The 19,009-nt window shown below is 48.1% G+C and overlaps 1 protein-coding gene across 12 annotated transcripts in view; it reads right to left on the bottom strand.

The window, feature by feature from the left end:
* The window catches only part of LOC145944866 (protein groucho), an 80,061-nt gene that overhangs the window by 15,989 nt on the left and 45,063 nt on the right, over positions 1–19,009 (bottom strand). For 5 of the 12 annotated variants that reach the window (XM_083053457.1, XM_083053458.1, XM_083053464.1 and 2 more), the window contains 3 exons: positions 9,624–9,767; positions 5,870–6,146; positions 2,333–2,358 (listed from right to left, as the gene is read on the bottom strand). In XM_083053457.1, coding sequence (XP_082909583.1) covers positions 2,333–2,358; positions 5,870–6,146; positions 9,624–9,767 — 447 coding nt within the window. The remainder of the gene's footprint in view (positions 1–2,332; positions 2,359–5,869; positions 6,147–9,623; positions 9,768–19,009) is intronic. The other 7 variants (XM_083053459.1, XM_083053466.1, XM_083053465.1 and 4 more) reach the window with 3 other exon arrangements.

Genomic DNA, 19,009 nt, shown 5'->3' on the forward strand with positions numbered 1-19,009 from the left:
CTCACGCGCGCGAGAAAAAAAGAGAGAGAGAAAGAGAAAGACGAGGCAGGAAGCGAAAGGTAAAGCTCCCAAGAATGAAAGGAGAGGACTTTACTAGTACGCGAATAATAACGACTCGCATTCTCTCCGGCTGTCGCCGTTTTCGAATTGAGACGCCAACTCTCTCTCCCTCGTCTCTTTTTCTCTCTACAGTCGTATATAACCCCTTTCTTCTCCCTCACGCTTTTTTTTCTCAATCTTCTTTTTTCCCTCTTTTTTTTTACCCTCTCTGGCGATGGTTTGCCTCTTTTCCGCAAGCACCGTTCTTCCTCGTCGATCCAATCACGAGATCGGATTGCACGGTAGAGGACGGAGGCAGGAGGAGAAGCACGGAAGGACATGAAAATGCAGTTGGGTAACGAGCCGTCGAGCGGAATAGAAGTTTTATCGTGCAGCCTGCTCCACGTTGCTGCGGAGAGGAGGTATAAATTCAAAGTGACGCGAAAAAGCGGATCGATGGGAACGTAATTCTTCGCTCCTCGGAACTTGGTAAGTACGGCGTCAATTTGTTCGATGGCTCGGAACTCCCTTCCCGTTGAAAAGAAGGCGATAGACGTCTTCGCGCCGAGATCGGACTGTCGATCAATACGGCATACATACGGTGAAACGTCTTGACGGAACAAAGGAAGTAGCGAACTTTCAAATGGGGAGGGATGTGCGCGCGTAATCGCGGCCCTTTAGAATTTATTATCATTTAAATTATTAACCCGTTAGGTAAAATAAAAAGGAAAGAGAAGATTAATGAAGCTTAGGAGAAATCGATCGTCTGAGGTGTTTCTGGGGATGAATAAAGATGTAAGGGGCGAACGAAAAATCTGTAGCGAAGAGAGAGAATATAAAAGGACTTATATCTGCCCGACAATCAGTAATATTATATGACGCCGAGGCGAGTAACCCCATTAGCATTCATATTTCAATTTCACAGCCCTCAGGGTCGCAGTTTGAAACTGTGGAAGAGGTACTCAGTCGGAGCGACGAACGGGGGAGATAAACGGAAGAGAATTCACACAGGGAAGAGCCAGAGGGGAGAGGGGAACCACCGCGACGCAAGGGATGAGGGAGGGAACGTACGGGCGAAAGAGAAGAGCTAACATCGATAGCAACCTATTACCATCTATCTCCATACCAATGTAATGGACGCGCAGCCCCGATTATCAATCCGTAATAATTGTGCATATTAAACGGACGCTAATTATCGGGCTGGCAGCGTGCCGCGGGCGCCATCGCCATCGAATCGAACGAGTTACACAACTCGGCCCGTTCGCTCTCGTAGTAAATTTTACCACGGCCGAAAGAGGATCAATAACCTCCCTCCCTCCGCCCACCCTTCCCAAAAAAAGAGAGAAAAAAATTCGTCGCCCGCTCGGGTGCGAAAATATTCGCGAAATCAAATATCAAACTGTGTTTTTCGCGATTCGCCAAGTGGTACGCGAATTTTTCAACGAGCGTGAAACCTTAATCGCCCATTCGTTTCGCCGCATCGCATCGGTTAATGCGGGAACGCTGTTACGACGCACGGGACCGTTTAATCGACGCCCGAGCTAACTGCGTTCATCGATATTCATCGATCTCGGAAAAACGAAAAAGAAAGTAGGAGCGAGAATGGAAGTTCCGACCGCGTCGGCATCGATTCGCCTTTCTCTCGCGCGAGCCTTTTGCCGAGCGAGCGATCGATCGATCGGTAGGACGATCTCGCAGGACACTCGAGAGAGACCCGGGAGGCGGAGAGCGCGAACGGCGGTACCCTCGAGCGCTCTCGAAGCTTTTTTCCTCTCCGGAACGCTTTTAATAAACGCGTGCGCCGCAACTAGCGGACGTTTTATGTTATCGAAGAAGGAGAGAAACGCGGAGAAATAGAGAGGTCAAGAGCGAGCGAGAGAGAAAGAGAGAGAGGCATCGGGTGGTCGATGAAAGCGGAAGGGAGTGCTTTTGACGACGAGCTTTTTATGGCCCTGTGTTCCGGTGTTCAGGCTTTTATGTCCATTCCGCGTTTCCTCCACCTTCGTCGCCATCTCCGCCTTCCATCCGCTTTCTGCACCGCTTCGCTCTCTTTCCTTTTCTCCACGCTATCGTGTATCGCGCTAATTTCCTCTTTCGCTCTCTCGTTCGTTCGCTATCTCCGCTATCATCCAATAATACATCGCGCTATCATCCAATAATACAAGCGGCAGTGTAATTTCGCTTTATGGGGTGAAATTTTACGTACTTGGCAGTATCAGCGACACGCTTGTCTTTCTCATCCGTGACAAAATAATAAAAAATTACTTAAATAATATTTAAATGTGATACTCACATGTCTCTCCTCGGCTGGATTGAGACCTGCAACGTAAAAATTTCGTGTGAGTCACGTATAAAAATCGCACTATCGTTAAGACTAGAGATATATCTAACAGCGCGGCTTTATTTGCGAAATCGTCCGTGTGTTTCAGATATCATTTCTTCAAAGTCGACATATCTATTCCTGACAGAATGGACGCGTCGTGAATGTTTTTCATTATTATTACAACGTCGAAGCGAATATAGAGTCGACGATATGTCGACGGAATCTTTTTCGCGAAAAGAAGGAGCTAAAAGAAGCGGAAGATGGAATATACGCGAGACTAGCTAGAGTTCTCAAGGATTTTCGAGACAGTGATAGAGAGGGAGAGGGAGAGAACGCGGAGAAAAAGAAAGACCGGCTGGAATAGGGAGCAAAGAAAATCCAGACGGAAAAGCTTTGTCCTCGAGAAGCTGAGTTCATAGTTTGCCCTCGCTCGATTTCCCCAGCCTCTCCTTCTCCTCCTGCTCACCCTCCTCCTCCTCCTCCTCCTCCACCTTTCTCGGTTGGTACACTTCGGTCTCGTAGGAAATATCTTAACGATATCTTTTTCCTCCCGTTACCCCATCCCATCACGAAGTAAGAATTACACGAGCCGTTTATGTTCCTGGTGCACCGGGACCACCATAAATTGCCTCTCTTTTCTCCCGCGACATTAACCACCGCGGAAATAAAATATTTTTATTGACGCGCAAGAGACAGAGTTTCGATATCCGCGTTATTGAGGCGCGGCGTCTCCTTAAAAATAAGTTGCACAATAAAACGCGCATTTTCGTCGCTCGATGAAACCTTAATTCCTAAGCTTCCCATTTGGACGATATTATCGAGTATCAACATCGCGAACGAACGAGTGGTTTTACTATTATAGTCTTTATAGTCCGTCAAATAAAGGGAATGATATTATAGTCTCTCGGGGAAGAAGGTCCTGATGGAGCGGAGAATTTTCTGATATTTTTCCGGGCATCGTCGCAAGTAGCTAGACGTAAATATGCGGAAGAGGCCGAGGATCAGTGTTTCAGGGGTTAAAAATTCGGGAATACACGTCCACGAGCTGACACGTGTAAAACGGAGCAATTTCGAAAGAGAGAGGAAAAGAGAAAGAGAACGAGCGATAAGTATCGTTGTTCTCTTCGCGCCACAGTACTCGCTAATGCCCCGTCATCCCCCTTTCATTCTTCCTACTATCCGGCCAGGAAACTCTTTTCTCTCCTCCCACACTCGACTACTCTTCTCTTTCTCGCGCACGTGCTCGTAAACGGACGCGGAAGAGCGCGCATAATTTTCTACTAAAGCGCGAAGAGGTCGTCGAGTATTTCCGAGAGGCGTTTTAAGGACCCACGTACTCACATCTCGTCTCCCATCTTGGGGGGCGAGCTCGCTAAAAGTACCGAGAACATACATATATACAACTCGCCCATTAGTCGGAAAATTATCGCGTAAAAAGTAGTATGTTTCGAATATTTCGAATTATCCAACGAAAATCTGTTTTATATTAAAATCGTACTACTTCTACTTTAGAAGCAGCGATATAGAGATAAACCTTGGTAAATTGAGCGAGAATCAGAGAACGCCGCTATTATAAACGCTGTAACAATGGCCAACATTAATTTCTAATCGACCATAAAAACTGTAGATCGCTGAGCGAATAAAAAGAAAGAAAATCTTCATGTACAGCCAGCCGTTGGCAGATATTACGTTGGCGGATATGTCCGAAGATGAAGCCGTTTTAGTACGAGATGCGAAAAACCACCGGAGAGGAGAGAGCAAAACGATAACGGGGCGCGCTACACACTGGCAGAAACAATTCGCTTCAAGCAATGTCCCGGAAAGAAGGGAAGAAGTTTCAGTTGTCACGACAGAAATACTGGGCCGTTACACGTCTCTCGGTTCGCGCCGAAATCTCGTTTCAAAAGAGTATCCGCGACAATGTGGACTGTGGCAGATTCGTTTCTTTTTCGTCGCGCTTTTTTCACTCTTCTTCTATTTCAACGAAACAAAATGTATGTTCGCGCTTTGACGAGAAAAAGAAGATAAGTTTGTAGAACGAGTACAGTCGGATAGAGAAAACGAATTCGAAATAATGTCTAAAGTCTAAAGCATTATCGAATATTTCGCAAATATGCAAATGTAAACACAATTTGTCATTTAAATTTTAATTATTGAATGAAATTTCTGAGAACACTTCCGTCGAGGTAATTGCGCCAAGATCGGTGAATATTTAATTACGATAGCCCCGACAATAGTCGGAAAACGCAAAACAACACGCGGAGCAAACCGACCGGAGGCTATACATCCAGCTTGAGTAACATAGTTAGGTGCGAGCGAGTCGAGGGAGAGGATAGGCAGGGTCAGAGTGGAGGCCATCAGGGAATAGAGACAGCGAGTAAGGGTGGCAAGCGCGGGAAAGGCAGAGGGGAACGGGTTGTGGAAGTACACTCGTGTCGAGAGGAGATTCTGAGTGCTCTCTTGAGAGATGGTTGTGGTTAGAACGAGACACGCCGAGCGAGACATCGGAGAGGAGCTAAGAAGCGCGCGAGAATGAGGACGATAGAGGAGAGAGAGAGGGAGAAAGAGATGAGTCTGGAGCACCGCGCATCTTCGTCAGCGCTACGTGGGGCCCTCCCGAGAGTGCGAACGAAGATCATCTTGTACTCGCGTGACGTGCCAACGAGAAAGATGGAGAATGAAAGAGGGAAAGAGAGAGGACGAGGACTTAAAACCATCGGAGTAGATTCTCGAGGTCAAGATCGAGAGTTTCAGGTGCTTCTCTCGGATTTAAGCACGGTCTCGTTTGCGTCATCGGCTCCAAACCGTGTATTTAAAATAGCAGAACGAGAGAAGGTTCTGCTTAATTTCAGTAACTTTCGAGTCTCGCAAAGTAGTCCCTCTCTTCTCAAAAACGTTCTCACGAAGACGTTTTCATCCGTTACACCGACGACAGCTCTCAAACAGATTAATCGGTGTTTACGTTCATCGTCGCCTACGCATACCGCTGAATCATCGATGAGATTACGAGTCACGACGAACGCGGCAAAACAACGCGTATCGTCTCATGAGAGGATCGGTTACCGGCTTATTCTCACAGAAGTCAAGATAAGCGATTGAACAGCAGGTAGCCAAGTTATACGGGGAGGAAACTGGATACGCAATTCGTTCCACGAATGAGACAGTTAGACGGATCGTTTGGCGCGCGAAATCACGAGCGAGTCGCTGAGTGCGCGAGAGTTGCCCGAGACATTGGAACCAACGGGCTTCCACGAATCGAATCTTCTCTATTAACGCGGGCTGATCTCACGTTCGTTAAGAGAGATATATTCTACACGTAACCGCAGCGATTGACGAAACTGAAAGAGATACTTTTCTCGCAATTTTTAACGCGAAATTTGATACACTCGAAATTTTAAGCTTCAGACTCTGTTTTATAAATTTTTAAATCTATTTTTTTTAGACATATGTCTCGAGTTTAAATATTGTAAAAATCTGATATAAAAAATGTAAAAATGTACGTCTTACCTCCGTTAGGCTTCAGATCGTCAGGCTGACCTCGATGAAGGTCCGGTTTCGTCAGCATCGACAGTGGATGCGCGGCAGTACCTCCCGGAGTGGCGGCCGCTCCCGGAGGAAGGCTCAAACCGAGAAGCGCGGACGCAGAGGTGGGGACCGGTATACCGGCACCTGGGCCCAATCCAGGAAGTCCGGGTATACCCGGATGTGGTCCCATCGTCGCGCCAGGCGGCAATTGCTGGGCGTGCATCTGCTGCAGTAGTCTCGGCAGGTCCGGCCTCTGTTGCTACAACCGCGAGAAAAAAAATTTCACGCGTAAGTGATATCGGTTGCGCAACAATTCGTTTGATCGTTATCGCGATATCGGGATATCATCGCCGGTCGCCCTTCGTCGTCGATACGCGCCGCGAAGCATCGCGTAAAAAAAAAAAGAAAAAAAAGATTACGCGATTGCACGTACGTAGATATGCGCGGGATGACGCGAATTTATATCGCTCGGATCTCGATAAATTTCCAAGATTAGATTAAGTAAGTGGCGAGGCAATTAACGGGCTCGAGAGCGCGTAACGGTGCCTCTCGAGTATTTCCGCTGTAATTACCAGATAAAAGCGAACGGGTATTATTCCGCGAGACGTGAAAAAACGCGATGCGCGGGAATCGAGGCGATCATCGCTAAGAGCGCGGCAGATTGGAATTGAAGGGGGCGGATAGGATGTGGGGGAAAACTTTAATAGCGCGTCGATATTATCGTCGGCGGCCGCTATAGCAGCACCGCAAACGAGAGATGAGGGAGAAAGAAATAGAGAGAGAGAGAGAGAGAGAGAGACAGGGACTCGAACCCGATAGAAGTTCGGAAATGATTTTTACAGGCTATCGGTTTAGCACGATGGTGTAGTGTGTACGCTGCCGCAGCTTCGTTAGGAGAGTCTGTTTGCCGAACGTGAACTCACGTTTCCAGCGCGGACAAATGCATAAGCAAATAAAATCGCGCGAGCGAGCGAGCGAGCGAGCGCGCGCGGATTTAAAAGCACGGCACGATGGGCCTCTTCCCTCTCACTCTCTCTCTCTCTCTCTCTCTCCATCCGTCATAATTGATCAAACAATTTCGTTCCCACGAGAGGAGACAGGGAAACAGCGAGGGAGCGAACAAAAAGCAACGCAACGATAATTCGCTGGAAAAATCGCTCTGCTTAATTCCGGTCACGATCGCGCATTCTCTGCTGGTTTTCTTCTTCTCTTTCCCTCTCTCACCCTCTCTCTTTGCAAATTTCTCTCTTCTCTCCTCGCCACTGCCAGCCGTTGCCGCCGTTACGCGAAAATACACTTCGTTACAGTCAACGGAGAGGCAACTTTCCATTAGCAAAGCATACAAATTGCCGAGTAAACTCCGCTAAGTTTGAGTAACCTCCGCGTTCGACCTCGCTCGGGTAAATCAAAGGCTGCGAAACAAGTGGAAAGACTTACGCGTTCTCCCCTTGGACGAGCGAACCGACGAACGAGCGAACGCAGGCGAAAAGTTTCGCGGAAATCTTAAGCGTATCTCGCCCGTAGTTTCCTCGTTAGTTGGACCAAGCCGCTAGACAAATTGTGGACCTGTTCAGCGCCGTTTTAACGGTTCGTGGATCACGATGCGGCTCGGCGGGCGAGGTGAAACGTAGGAAACTGCGAGAGAGAGAGAAAGAGAAGGGAGGATGGGTGCGCAGACGGCGAGTCGGAAGAGCGGAGAGTACACTACACCCACACCCGCCTGTAACCATGTACACTCGTTAAGGCAGGCCGGAGCGAATATTCCGGGGAGTAGTTTGCCGAGATAATTAAATGGCTTAACGATATAATAACCTCGCGTCGAGTGTCGACTGTCTGAACAAAGAGCCACCCACAAAACATACAAACAGAGAAACGTGTATAAGCGTGCCGGTGCCGCGCCACCGTCTGTGTTGAGAGACGGAGATTGAGTCGAAAAGGAAGAGAAACGGGAATAGAAGAGAGAGAGAGAAAAATGATTTGCGAGGGGGGCGACCCTGCGGTCCACACTAAGCCGTCTGCGAAACGTTGCCAGAGATTCGAGGAAGTCGGAAGCCCGTAGGAAACGTTCCTAGTTTCCATTCTTGATAGCGATAATAATCCTGACCCGGAGCTGCTATCCTCACGGATCCAACTTCCACGCGAAGTGTTACCCTCTTACCCGTGCCAGGAAACCACCCTCATCTTCGCGCCGAGATTCCCTCGTAATACCGTAGCAATGCGACGAAGTGACGAGCGAGAGAGAGAACGGCGCTTTGACTCGCGGCGCGAACAAATTGTACGAAAGTTTCCGAGGTGCAAATTTCGTTTTACAAGCTCTTGCTAATGAGCAAGAAAATAACGGGGGAAAAAAAAACTAGTAAAGTTCCTCTGAAAATTACATTTAAAAAGTCGCGTTAAAATGAAATATACATACGCGATTTATAATATTTTTATCTGTCATTGTCAAATTCATATCAGGATAATTATTGTAATTAATTAAATACGATACAGAATTATTAAATGCAATATTTCTCGACGTGTTCTTCGTTTTAAAGCGTTTCGACTCACGATCTTTTTCATTTCCAGATACAAAGTAGCTACGTCTTAATATTCATGCGAATCTTTTCGCGGCACCTGCTGCCAAGGCTAGTTTCCTCAGCAGTTTTCACCGTCGTCATCGTCGCCGCTTGCTGACTCGGCCAGACGCAAAGCTACAGCCAAAAGATCTAGAGGTGGGGAGGGATCGTTTCAACCTTCTTATATTGCGTATCGTTGTATCACTTGGTAAGCGTCTTTGGATATCGCGATCGATGCAAGGTGCATTTATGCAAGCGTATCTATTACGAAGGCACGTAAGTTAATATCATTCGCGATATCTAAGCTTTACAAATTACGGTATTATTCCATTCGCCGTCTATTCGTTCGTATCAATGTTTATACCGATTATCATAAAAAATAAAGATCAGTTTCTGCTTAGAAAGAAAGAAGCTATCTAATCGCGATATATAATTCGCGAAACGAATCGTGTTTATTCCCCGGCACACATCTATCCGCAACGAAATCGAGCGGCGAGTCCGTCGTGGCTTGTTCAATTCGATTCATCCGACATGGCTGGTGGGATTTAAGAGAAGAGAGTAGACTAAGATGGTCGGTATTTCGGAATCCTGCTAAGGATTTGCCGCACGTACCCCGACAACGTCGCAGATCCGTGGAAGTTTCTCCGCGCGAGGGAACGAGAGGTAGGGGTGGCTGGAATGCTGATTACTCGGCGTTCGTGCATCGTAACACTATAACCTACCCCCGGCGGCCTGGGAAACCAGGCGGGAAGACTCCGGATAAGATTCAGGGGAGAAACGGCTATATAGATGGCGGGAGCGGATGCGGCGAGGGGTGAGGAGAGAGCGAGAGATCGTGGAGGACGGGGAGAAAGAGCCGGAACGGAGCGGAGGAAGAGAACCCGGTGGCTTAATAGGGAGGAAATTGAGTGCTCGAGCAATATTGAGGAGGATTCGGGATTCGCCAGGATCGTATCCGTCCCGTCCGCTTTTGGATTCCTCGGACGTGCATCGGCTTCCAACGTGGCGTACCCCGCAGGGGTTCTCCATTCGCCGCGAATGCTTTTAACGCTGAAACGCACGCATATCATCGGGCTGCCACGCATCCGGTCGAGTATGCCGCGATCGGCGATCCGACGATAATACCCGACGGCGGAGGCATAGAGGTCCGCCTTTCGAACGAGCGATATCATTGCACATACACTTACCCCGATGATAGTGTTCAGCTCGGTCATGGTCACTTGTTTGGCTCTGTCGACCGCCGTGGCGACTTGCTGTTGATGCTCCTGCGAGAGAAATGGCAGGATCTGCGCGATGATGGCGTTCAACCTTTTCGCAATCTCCGTCTGAAAATTATAATTTTTTAAATATTCGTGAGAGAAAATTTACCTTTGCAAAATTAATACTATTATGTCAAAGAAAGTCGAAAGAGAAAAATGTATGTATATATATATATATATTTCGTCACAGGCATTCAATGTGCACTTTTTTCCTTCATGGAGCGATCACCAGCATTACGAAGGCATTACGAAAGGCTGTTCGATCCGACACTATATCGGCGTTATAGGCTGCGTCCCCCAGGACCCCCGGGCGGCTTGTTCCGGGTCGTTAAGAAAGGTAAGGGCTAGCTTAACGCGCCCTCGCGAAGGAAACGAGTGAAGATGCAGGTGCGACGTAACCGACTGAGGGTGTTTACGACGCCCTCCGGCTGGAAGAGACTGCCGGGAATTAAATTAAATCCAGGCAAGATTGCCACAGTGGCGTAGGTATTCGCGTGTTTCAAAGCGTACTGTAATTTCGCTGCAGTCTAATTTATTTCGACATATCAATGAATCTTTCCGGTTGTTTATTATATCTAAATAGTAATAATATAATTTAGTGATAATTCAGTATTTAATATATATAATTTATTCCGATAAAATAATTCCTTTGTCCCCTTTTTTGATATTTTTCCCATCTCTGTGTTCTGACTTTTACTCTAAATATATCATATCAAAGTGCTAACCCCCGTCATTGGATAATCGTGCAGAGATCTATGCACTCTGGGCCGGATAACTCGGCATAATAATTCACACGGTGCAACATCGTAGCGCGAAACTCCATTTAATTATCGCGGAATCAACAGGCAGCGCACGGAACGGAGCGCGGACCATTTTCGACGCTTTCGTCGAGAAAATGAAATCACTTAATTACCTCGACAAAGCGGCGGCTCTGGCGCTCGTTTCCCCGCCAACGCGTAGAATTCGCACGCTCGAGAGACGCGGAAGCGGAAGTCGCCGATTCGTCGCGAAACCGGGAAGCGAACCGCTGGTTCTACGTGCCCTCGATCCGTCTCCCGACGACTCATAAACGCCCCGAAAATATAAGGCCGGTTGAGCTCGCGGCTGATTTAAACGCGAGCTTCCTTCAACGCGTTTGCGCCGCCGTTTAAACGAACCTCGGATGCTAATTGAAATATCGCCAAGCCACTGAGAAATTCTTGGCAAGTTTCCCTCCCTCGAGCACATCTCGACATCTCGGTGAACGAGCGGAAAGAGAAAGAGGAACGAAGAAAGAGGAAAGAGGAAAGAGAGAGAGCGCGCGGAAAGAGGAGGACTTGTTTTAATTACTCGTCGTCTTCTGAGTGCTGGTTATTAAGCCGCTAATTATAATGTACGCGAAAATGAGTCAAGCGAAATATCGTATACGAGAACCAGGTTTACATAGTGTAGAATGCATGCGCGCGCGATACACAGAACGTGTAACTTTATGGAATACCGGAATGTTGAAAGTATATTTTTCGTATGCATCCAAAAATGTGAATAAACAAAAATGGAAAAAAAATTCTAAAGAAAAAATGTAATGTAGCTTTAAAAACTTGTTATCAAATGTAAAACGTATAAATGTATGAATTTACAAATTGAATTTTTTCTTCTTTTTTATATACAGAAATCACGGATATATTTATTATTATTTACGTTAAATGTGTGTTTATAACGATTGGCGTATTATCATGAAACAATAACAAAACGAAACGTATGAATGAAAACGGCTCATTATCGTGAAACTCAAACGTACCTGTGTTGATCGCAAGAATAACACGCAGAGGGTGTTTCGTAACGTGTGTGGTAAAGTTCTATCTACTCGGCGTATACTATACTACAGTAGTTTGCTGCAATACCAGAAGCAGAAGATTCCGAGTGAGTGGTAAGACCCGGGGAGAGGGAAACATTGTGGACGAGAAATGGTGGCGGCTTCAGGGAGGAAGGGACGACAACGGGGGTGGAGCCGTCGCAAACGTAATTGCGTTGCCAAGAAGTTTTCCCCGGGTGAGAGGTAACCAAGAAAATAATGAATGGCTCGGATGCTCTGCTACTACTCTCTCGCGTCGCGAGAGAAACACCAATGAAAGAGAGAGAGGAAGAGAGAGAAATGGCAGAAGTAGAGAAACGAGAAACCGAGTTTTGGCCGCGGTGTTCTCGTTGGCCTGGATTTCACACGGGGGAGAGATGAAAACCTCGCCCCGAGAATGAATTTTTCTCTTCAGTTGTGCCAAATTGGACCAACGAAGATTACTCTACTCCGCGGTGCGCGGAGGCTTTCGCGGCACGAATGGCTTTTTCTTTAAAATAGCACTTGCGTCGGACGCGGCGTTATATTTGCGCGCGCGCTATCGGGAGCAACTCGAGATTTCAACGACAACGCGAAATCTAGGATGAATCGTGATACATGTAGAAAATACCTTCGCAGAGATCCCGGAATCTTTTTCGAGCCATTTTTCCTTTTTCCCCGAACAGCTACATTCTTTCCGAGAGACATGACAAGGAGTCGTGACGTGCCGAAACGGAAGACGCAGATGCCCCGGCCTCGTAATATCGCGAAAACCGCAAGAAACTCTCGCAAAGTGCTATCCCCCCCCCCCTACCACCTTCCGCTTACACGTACATACGACATCGCTGTTGTGTCGCGCAAACACAGAGAATACAAGCACACGCGCGTCTCAAAGGAATCAGGCACTCTCGAGAGAGATGCTCTCCCATACATATAAATAAACACTATAGCGTATGTCTAAAAGCAGGCAGCAACATTCACGGCATGAAAATGCAAAGCACCCGAGTGCCGTCGATAAAATTCCCCGCCTGTAAAACGGTGACGTGAACCGAATGCTCTTTCACCACCCCGGCTCGGCGCTCTCGATATTGCCGATAATCCGATACTCGAAGCTGCTTCGAGAGAGAGAGAGAGAGAGAGAGAGAGAGAGAGAAGGTGATGGGCCGCCTCCACGAATCCGGCTGCGTCTATGTATATACATACATATATGTATAAACGATGCATCGAATATTGAAGAGCGACTTCTTATTTCTCACCTCGTGGGCGACACTCCTATTTTTAATAAGAACCTTCCGCGGCGTCGGAAAATATTTAATCGAAGAGTCAGCGTTTAGTATTTTACCAGAGGGATGAGAGAGAGAGAGAGAGAGAGAGAGAGAGAGAGAGTTTGCGGCAACAAAGCCACGCTCGCCGCCAACCTCTGCCAACCAACCGGAAGCCGTTACTTGCGCTAACGAGTAAACCAACGGCTGCTCGTCGGACTTTGGTGGTATTATGCTGCGCGAGCAAATAAACTGGCGTGTTCGGCTAACTCCCTGGTTTCTGGTAAGCCCCTGCACACCGGCGGCGGTTCTCGCTCGCTCGCTCGGCCTGTAAAGCCCGGCTAACGTCCGCGTGATTGCAATATCCCGCGGCTTGCGGAGAATACCGGATGTAACCCGTGTGTACGCGCGCGCATCTGTGTACACACGGCTGGACCGCTGTGTGCAAGAGCGCGGATGCTGGGTTGGACCAGAGAGACGCGGGGATGTTGAGAGCACCGCCCGTTAAGGCATATACGACGACCGACCGAGCGAGCGGAAAGCTCATTGTCCGCCCGTTGTTTCGTATGTTCCGTCTCCTGTTACGTACACCGAAAGTTGGATTAAATCAATTTTCCGCCAGGTGTCAGCTAATTTTTATCGCGCCGCGAAACAGCCAACCAGTGCATCCAGCAGTAGCAGCGGCTCTCTTTCCGCCACGTTCGTCGCGCGCGACGACGTGAAAAGAATCGATAATGCTCCGTGTCTTTTGTTCCGTCTATCGCGCGCGTCCGTACGCGACGTAACTGACAAATAGGTCAAACGCTATAACAGCAGAAATTCGATACGCGAGCAAAATGAGAGAGAGGAGAATCGAGGGTCCCGCAGTTGGTCCGTAATATCGTCGATATGTGTAACCGCGATATATGTGCGTGAATAATATCTATTTGAAAATATCCGACCGTTCGGAATCGCGAAATCAATTAGATCGCGCGGTTCGGAATCGCGCGTAGAGGGAAGAGGAGGGAAAATCGCGGTATATCGCGTGTTACGGCGACGGTGACTGTGTCACGCGTGACGAATACCCGACACGCGGGATTTTCTCCGGGAGATGCGAGCGAGCACCAGGGGAGATGAAACGGCCGCAACGCTTGAAATTGCTTGTATAAATATTGAAGGCTCGCCATTTTCATTCGGTTAATTTTCCGCGGTGGACGCGCCCGGAGAGACCGCGATGAAATTTTATGCGCTCCACGCGCGTCTCTCTCGACGTCGTTGCACACTCTGTAACGCGATGCGGCACGCACGCACGCACTCGCGCACACGCACGCGTGATTTCGTTCCCGAATAAAAAAAACACACAAAGAGAAAAAATCTCGATGTCGCGTAAAATGGTCAACTCGAATAACTCAAATCGCTGTTAAACGGATTATCGGGACGAACGGGTCACGAATGACGATGATATATCGGATGTACATACATACATTGTGTTGATGGTTGTTGCACCGCGAGATGAAGAATACAATTGCCAATCGCGATGCGGTTTCCGGTTTTGATTCGTGCTTTAACACGGCGTAATAGTTGTCCGCGCGTTGTGACAAATCTAATACAATTCGATCTCTCTTTCTCTCCCTCTCTCACGCGGCGTTTCTCTCATTAAATACACAATTAGATTTAAAATATTTTAGTCACACGTCGCAAAACTCGAAATACGATTCCGAGTCGCGATAGAATTGTCGTGAACGAAATTCGAATCGGTCCTGCGAACATAGCTCAGGCCAATTTCCAGAGACAGAGGGCAATCGACGAAACGCGGAGGATCGAGAGAAAGAGAGAACGAAAGAGCATTGTACGCGAACGTTCGAGAGTAAACAGGCTACAATCAATTCGGGGTTCGTCGTGGTCCCGCAACGAGGGCGGCGAGGGGTGACTTGGAGTGGCCGCAATTCGGGGAACATCTACAGCCCGTGTGTACGAGGCGTACGTGAACGTCAACACCAAGTGCGGTACGATATGCACGTGTGTATGCGTGTGACCCGAGAGAGAGAAGTCGTTGTTGCCACTAGCAGTCGGTATTGCCGTCACCAGCTACATCGTCTCGCTAGAAATACTAGGATAGAGAGAAACAGAAGGGGAGGGGCAAAGAGGATGAGAGCAGAAAGGACCTGAGGTTCTGGCTAGAGATCCCTGGGCCGAAGGAAGACGAAGAAAGGGACGGGGGCTCTCGTTGGAGAGAAGGATAAGTGGTACTCGAGTCGCAGCAGCAGCTCGGCAAGGCAGAGACCCGACACAGACGGCCCGACCCCGAAAGATCGAGATGTTTGGATGTTTGAACGTCGGAGTGCTGTCTCAGCACTCGAGCTTCCATCCATCCTTCCCGTCCATCCCTTCCCTCGTCCATCCCGGCATTGCTCTTCGTGAATGTTCCGATCTCGCGCGATGCTGGGGATCTACCGGGTGGCTCGAATCGTTTTCAGATTGACAAATAACAAAAGTGATTGCGCGAGTGCTACTCGTCATCATATCTCTTCTTCCCCGCACGGTGTAAAAATAAAAAATGAATATTTACAAGGAAGAAAACTTTAAAGCGTGTGTGTGCGCAAGCCAGAAAAATTCTCTCCATTACTTTCGCGCCTTATCAAATTATTCGACTTCTCAGGTCTCACCCTCTTTCCGTACAAGACGATGCCAGACGGCCGTGCGGCTTGACAGAGCGATCGATCAGCGAGTGTTAGTGGGTTACGGCCGGCAAATTAGCGGCACTCAGGATATTAAACGGCCAGAATACCCATCTCGTAGTGCGCGCGCGAGCACGACCGCGATAGTGTCGGTAGTCAGCCAATAACAGCAGCGAACCTCGACTCGGCTATTAAGAGGGATGTACAATCGGGTTGTTAAAAAGATGCTGAGAGCCACTATCGCCGCAGCAGCAGCCTTTTCATCTCGAGAAGAGTGTGTTATCGAGCGGCGCGATTACCGTAGACTGTAGACGATAAAACGGCGGTCTTTGATTATTATTATGATTATGTCGCTGGCATCCAGACAGCTTATTCAGAGAAGCGACGTACTGTTTAATATTTAAACTTGGAGCGAACGTGGATTGACTTTTCGCGCAAACATCATTGCGCAGGGTTTCGTTTCGGAGTTTACCCAGGGAATCTTGGAGAAAAGCCGCGAGGAGAGCGAGAACGAGGCGCAGTTGATAATCCCGACCGCAGCAACGTATTCGTGTGGCTCTCTGCGCGTATATACGATGGTCACTCTCTGGTCGAAGCGAGTGTGGGGCCGGTAGAGACCGCTAAGCCCACCTGATATGTCCCTCATCCTCTCTGCACTACGACTACTACTACTCTAACTTTCTCTCTCTCTCTCTCTCTCTCTTTCTCTCTTGCTTCCCCTTCACCCTTCGCCGCTGACCCTTTCCTTTGCACCCTGCCGAGGGGCAGTCCGCTTTCGAACCGCAAACCGCAACGGGCTACTGCCTTGATTAAACGCGCCATAGACCGCCATTATCGCTGATTGCGCTAAACATTAACGGACTGGCCGCCGAGGCCGACCGACCTCCTGCTCTCCACCCTTTCGAGTCTCGCTGTATGTACAGTGGCCTCTCTAACGGCTCGTTATTATTGATACGGAGTGAATTTCGAGCGAGGTGTATCCTCCTCTCTCACTCCGTTTTACCGGTTTTGTGTCTTTGACAAGTGCTTCGCGATCGGTTCAATCGAGATTCTCGAGTCCTCACAATTAACGCATTATCGAATACGTATAAGACACGCGCAAATCGAAATTGAATCCTCATCAAATATCATTTACAATCGAGTCGCGTCAACGCATTTAAACCGCGTGCCAAGCGGCGCATAGCACCTCGCCTCGAACGTAAACGCGACTGCGATAATCAACGCGGAGAGGTCGGGAACGGGACTGAATGACATCCAACGCGGCGCAAAGCGAGCAAATTAGTGCCGTGGCAGCGAGCGCGAGGTCTCGCCTTATCCTGCGGATGCCGTTAAGACGCCTCGTTAAGAGTCTCCCTTGTCCCTCCTTTCCGTCCCGCGCGCTCCGCCCCTTCTCTTGGCCTCATTCCACCAGCCAGTGTCTTGACACTTCTCTACCGTAACGCTCGGGCGCCTCGGACGCATTTGCCGTAGCGTCGTCAACGACAACTACAACGACGAAGACGACGACGACGACGTCGACGGTAATCCGCATTGCCGACTCGACTTTACGACCGCCCACCGAAACACCAAGAAAATTATCGTCGCCGGGCGACCTCCGTAGATTCTCCGCTGGCGAATACCGGAGAAAACAAGACCCATCTTCCTTCCTTCTCCACCCACCGAACGTCCGTGGGGTTAGCTCGCGCAGGAAGTACAATTAACTTAACGCTAATTGCGAGATGAAGACCGAGCGGTGCGGTGAAACCTGCCTCCGGCAATTCGCAGACTCAATTACTCAGTCATATGATACAGTGATTAACCGCGCCAGTTTCCTTTATACCTCGCCCCCTCTCCCTCATGGTTCAATTTTCCACCCTCTCTCTCTCTCTCTCTACCTATCTTCCCTATCTCTTTTCACGAGAAACGCCAAAATCGCACGATTTAACACAATATGGTAAACACCACGAAAACGAATGAATAAACTACTTTGAAATAAAGCACACTATGTATCTAGTAAACAGATGAGTTTTGATATTCAATCTTGAAATCAAAATAAATTTTAAATCTGCAAAATTTAATGTATCTACGTCTAGGAAAAAATTAATCAGAAATTTTTTCTCTTGGAGATTAGTTTCATTAGATATAATTACTGCGTCACGTTAAACATAGTGCTTAACGATGTTTATTCTTTTTTTTTTTTCTTTGACAACTCATTGAGCTTGGCAGATCGTAGAAAGAAGGGGGAAGTGAGAAAAGGAGAGAGAGAAAGAGAAGGTAACGCGATATAAAATATGATAAAGCAGGCAAAGAGGGTGATCTCTTAACGACACCCCTGGCACGAGAGGGCTCGAGGGTGTTCGTTCCACCCTCTCGTTGATAGCTGACATAACGTTAACGTCCCTGCGTCGATAAAAGTGCCGGGCTCGACTGAATAAAGTCGACGGGGGTTGGATTCGGGAGTTGCTGCTTCCGAACTGTAGGGCGAGCATGTAAATATACCCGCGAGAAAGGGTAACGTCGCCAATCTATACCCTCGGGCGCACATTAGATTCGCGCACCCGATACTCTCCTTTTGTTCAAACTAACGTTGGCCAAGGGAAAACTTCTTATCTCGCCTGTATTCACGTAACTTTGCTCAACTCTCGGACTGATATCAAGAACGTTTGAACGCGTTCCACATACAAACATGTTTAATCAACAAAGCATGTTTAACGTGTTTAAGCTCCTCGCGGTTTATTTCATTAGCAAACAATCTAAACGAAAAAACTATGTAATCTTTCGATAAGCGAATGAGAGAACGTTTGAACGCACAATAATAACAAAATGGAGATCTTATCACGTATAGTTAACGTCCATCAACGAGACTTGTATAAAGATAGTCTCGAGGATAGGCTCTTAAAGCCTGAGATGACGATAATGGAGCAAAACCGGAATCTCTTTTTTTTTTCAGACCACCCACTGTGTCGCACCTGTACACGTCGCGATACGGCGCGATATACACGTCGGGGTGAGTTTTACGGCTCGCGGTTTAAATACGGTACTTACAACATAGAAAAAGCATGAAAACGCCGCGTGAACGTGCCACGCAAAACGCGAAGCAGAGGCGCGACAAGAGAAAGGGGAGTGGGGCGGAAGAAACGGAGGAGGTCAGTCGTAAAAGTCATAAAAGACGAGTGATAAAAGCGATCCCGGTGCCGCCACCGACATCAGGGCCAGTAGGTAGTTACGACTCTCTTGGGAACGGTCGCGAGAGCTGTCTACATGGATCTGAAATCCCGAGAGTACCACCGATAGTGCACATATACACACATATACGTCTCTCTCTCTCCTTCTCTGGAAGACGAACTCTTTAAGATCCCGAATTAACGACCCGGCTATTTCCCGCGCAACGCCGCGGGTTTTACTGCGAAAAATTTAAGTGCCCGTTTGGAGACGCGAGAATTAAGCGTATCCCTCGTGTTTCGCCCGAGCTCCCAAAACCTTGAATTCGATATAAACGTAAAGTGGGAGAAAGAGATAGAGAGTAATAAAAATTCATGACTATCGCGCATCAATGTACTTGCGCTTGTCATATGATAATTTCAGATAATATTCGCGCGA

Source organism: Prenolepis imparis, unplaced genomic scaffold (assembly GCF_030444845.1).
Source record: "Prenolepis imparis isolate NDT839.2.m4 unplaced genomic scaffold, iyPreImpa1.0 SCAF_13, whole genome shotgun sequence".
Taxonomy (NCBI): domain Eukaryota; kingdom Metazoa; phylum Arthropoda; class Insecta; order Hymenoptera; family Formicidae; genus Prenolepis; species Prenolepis imparis.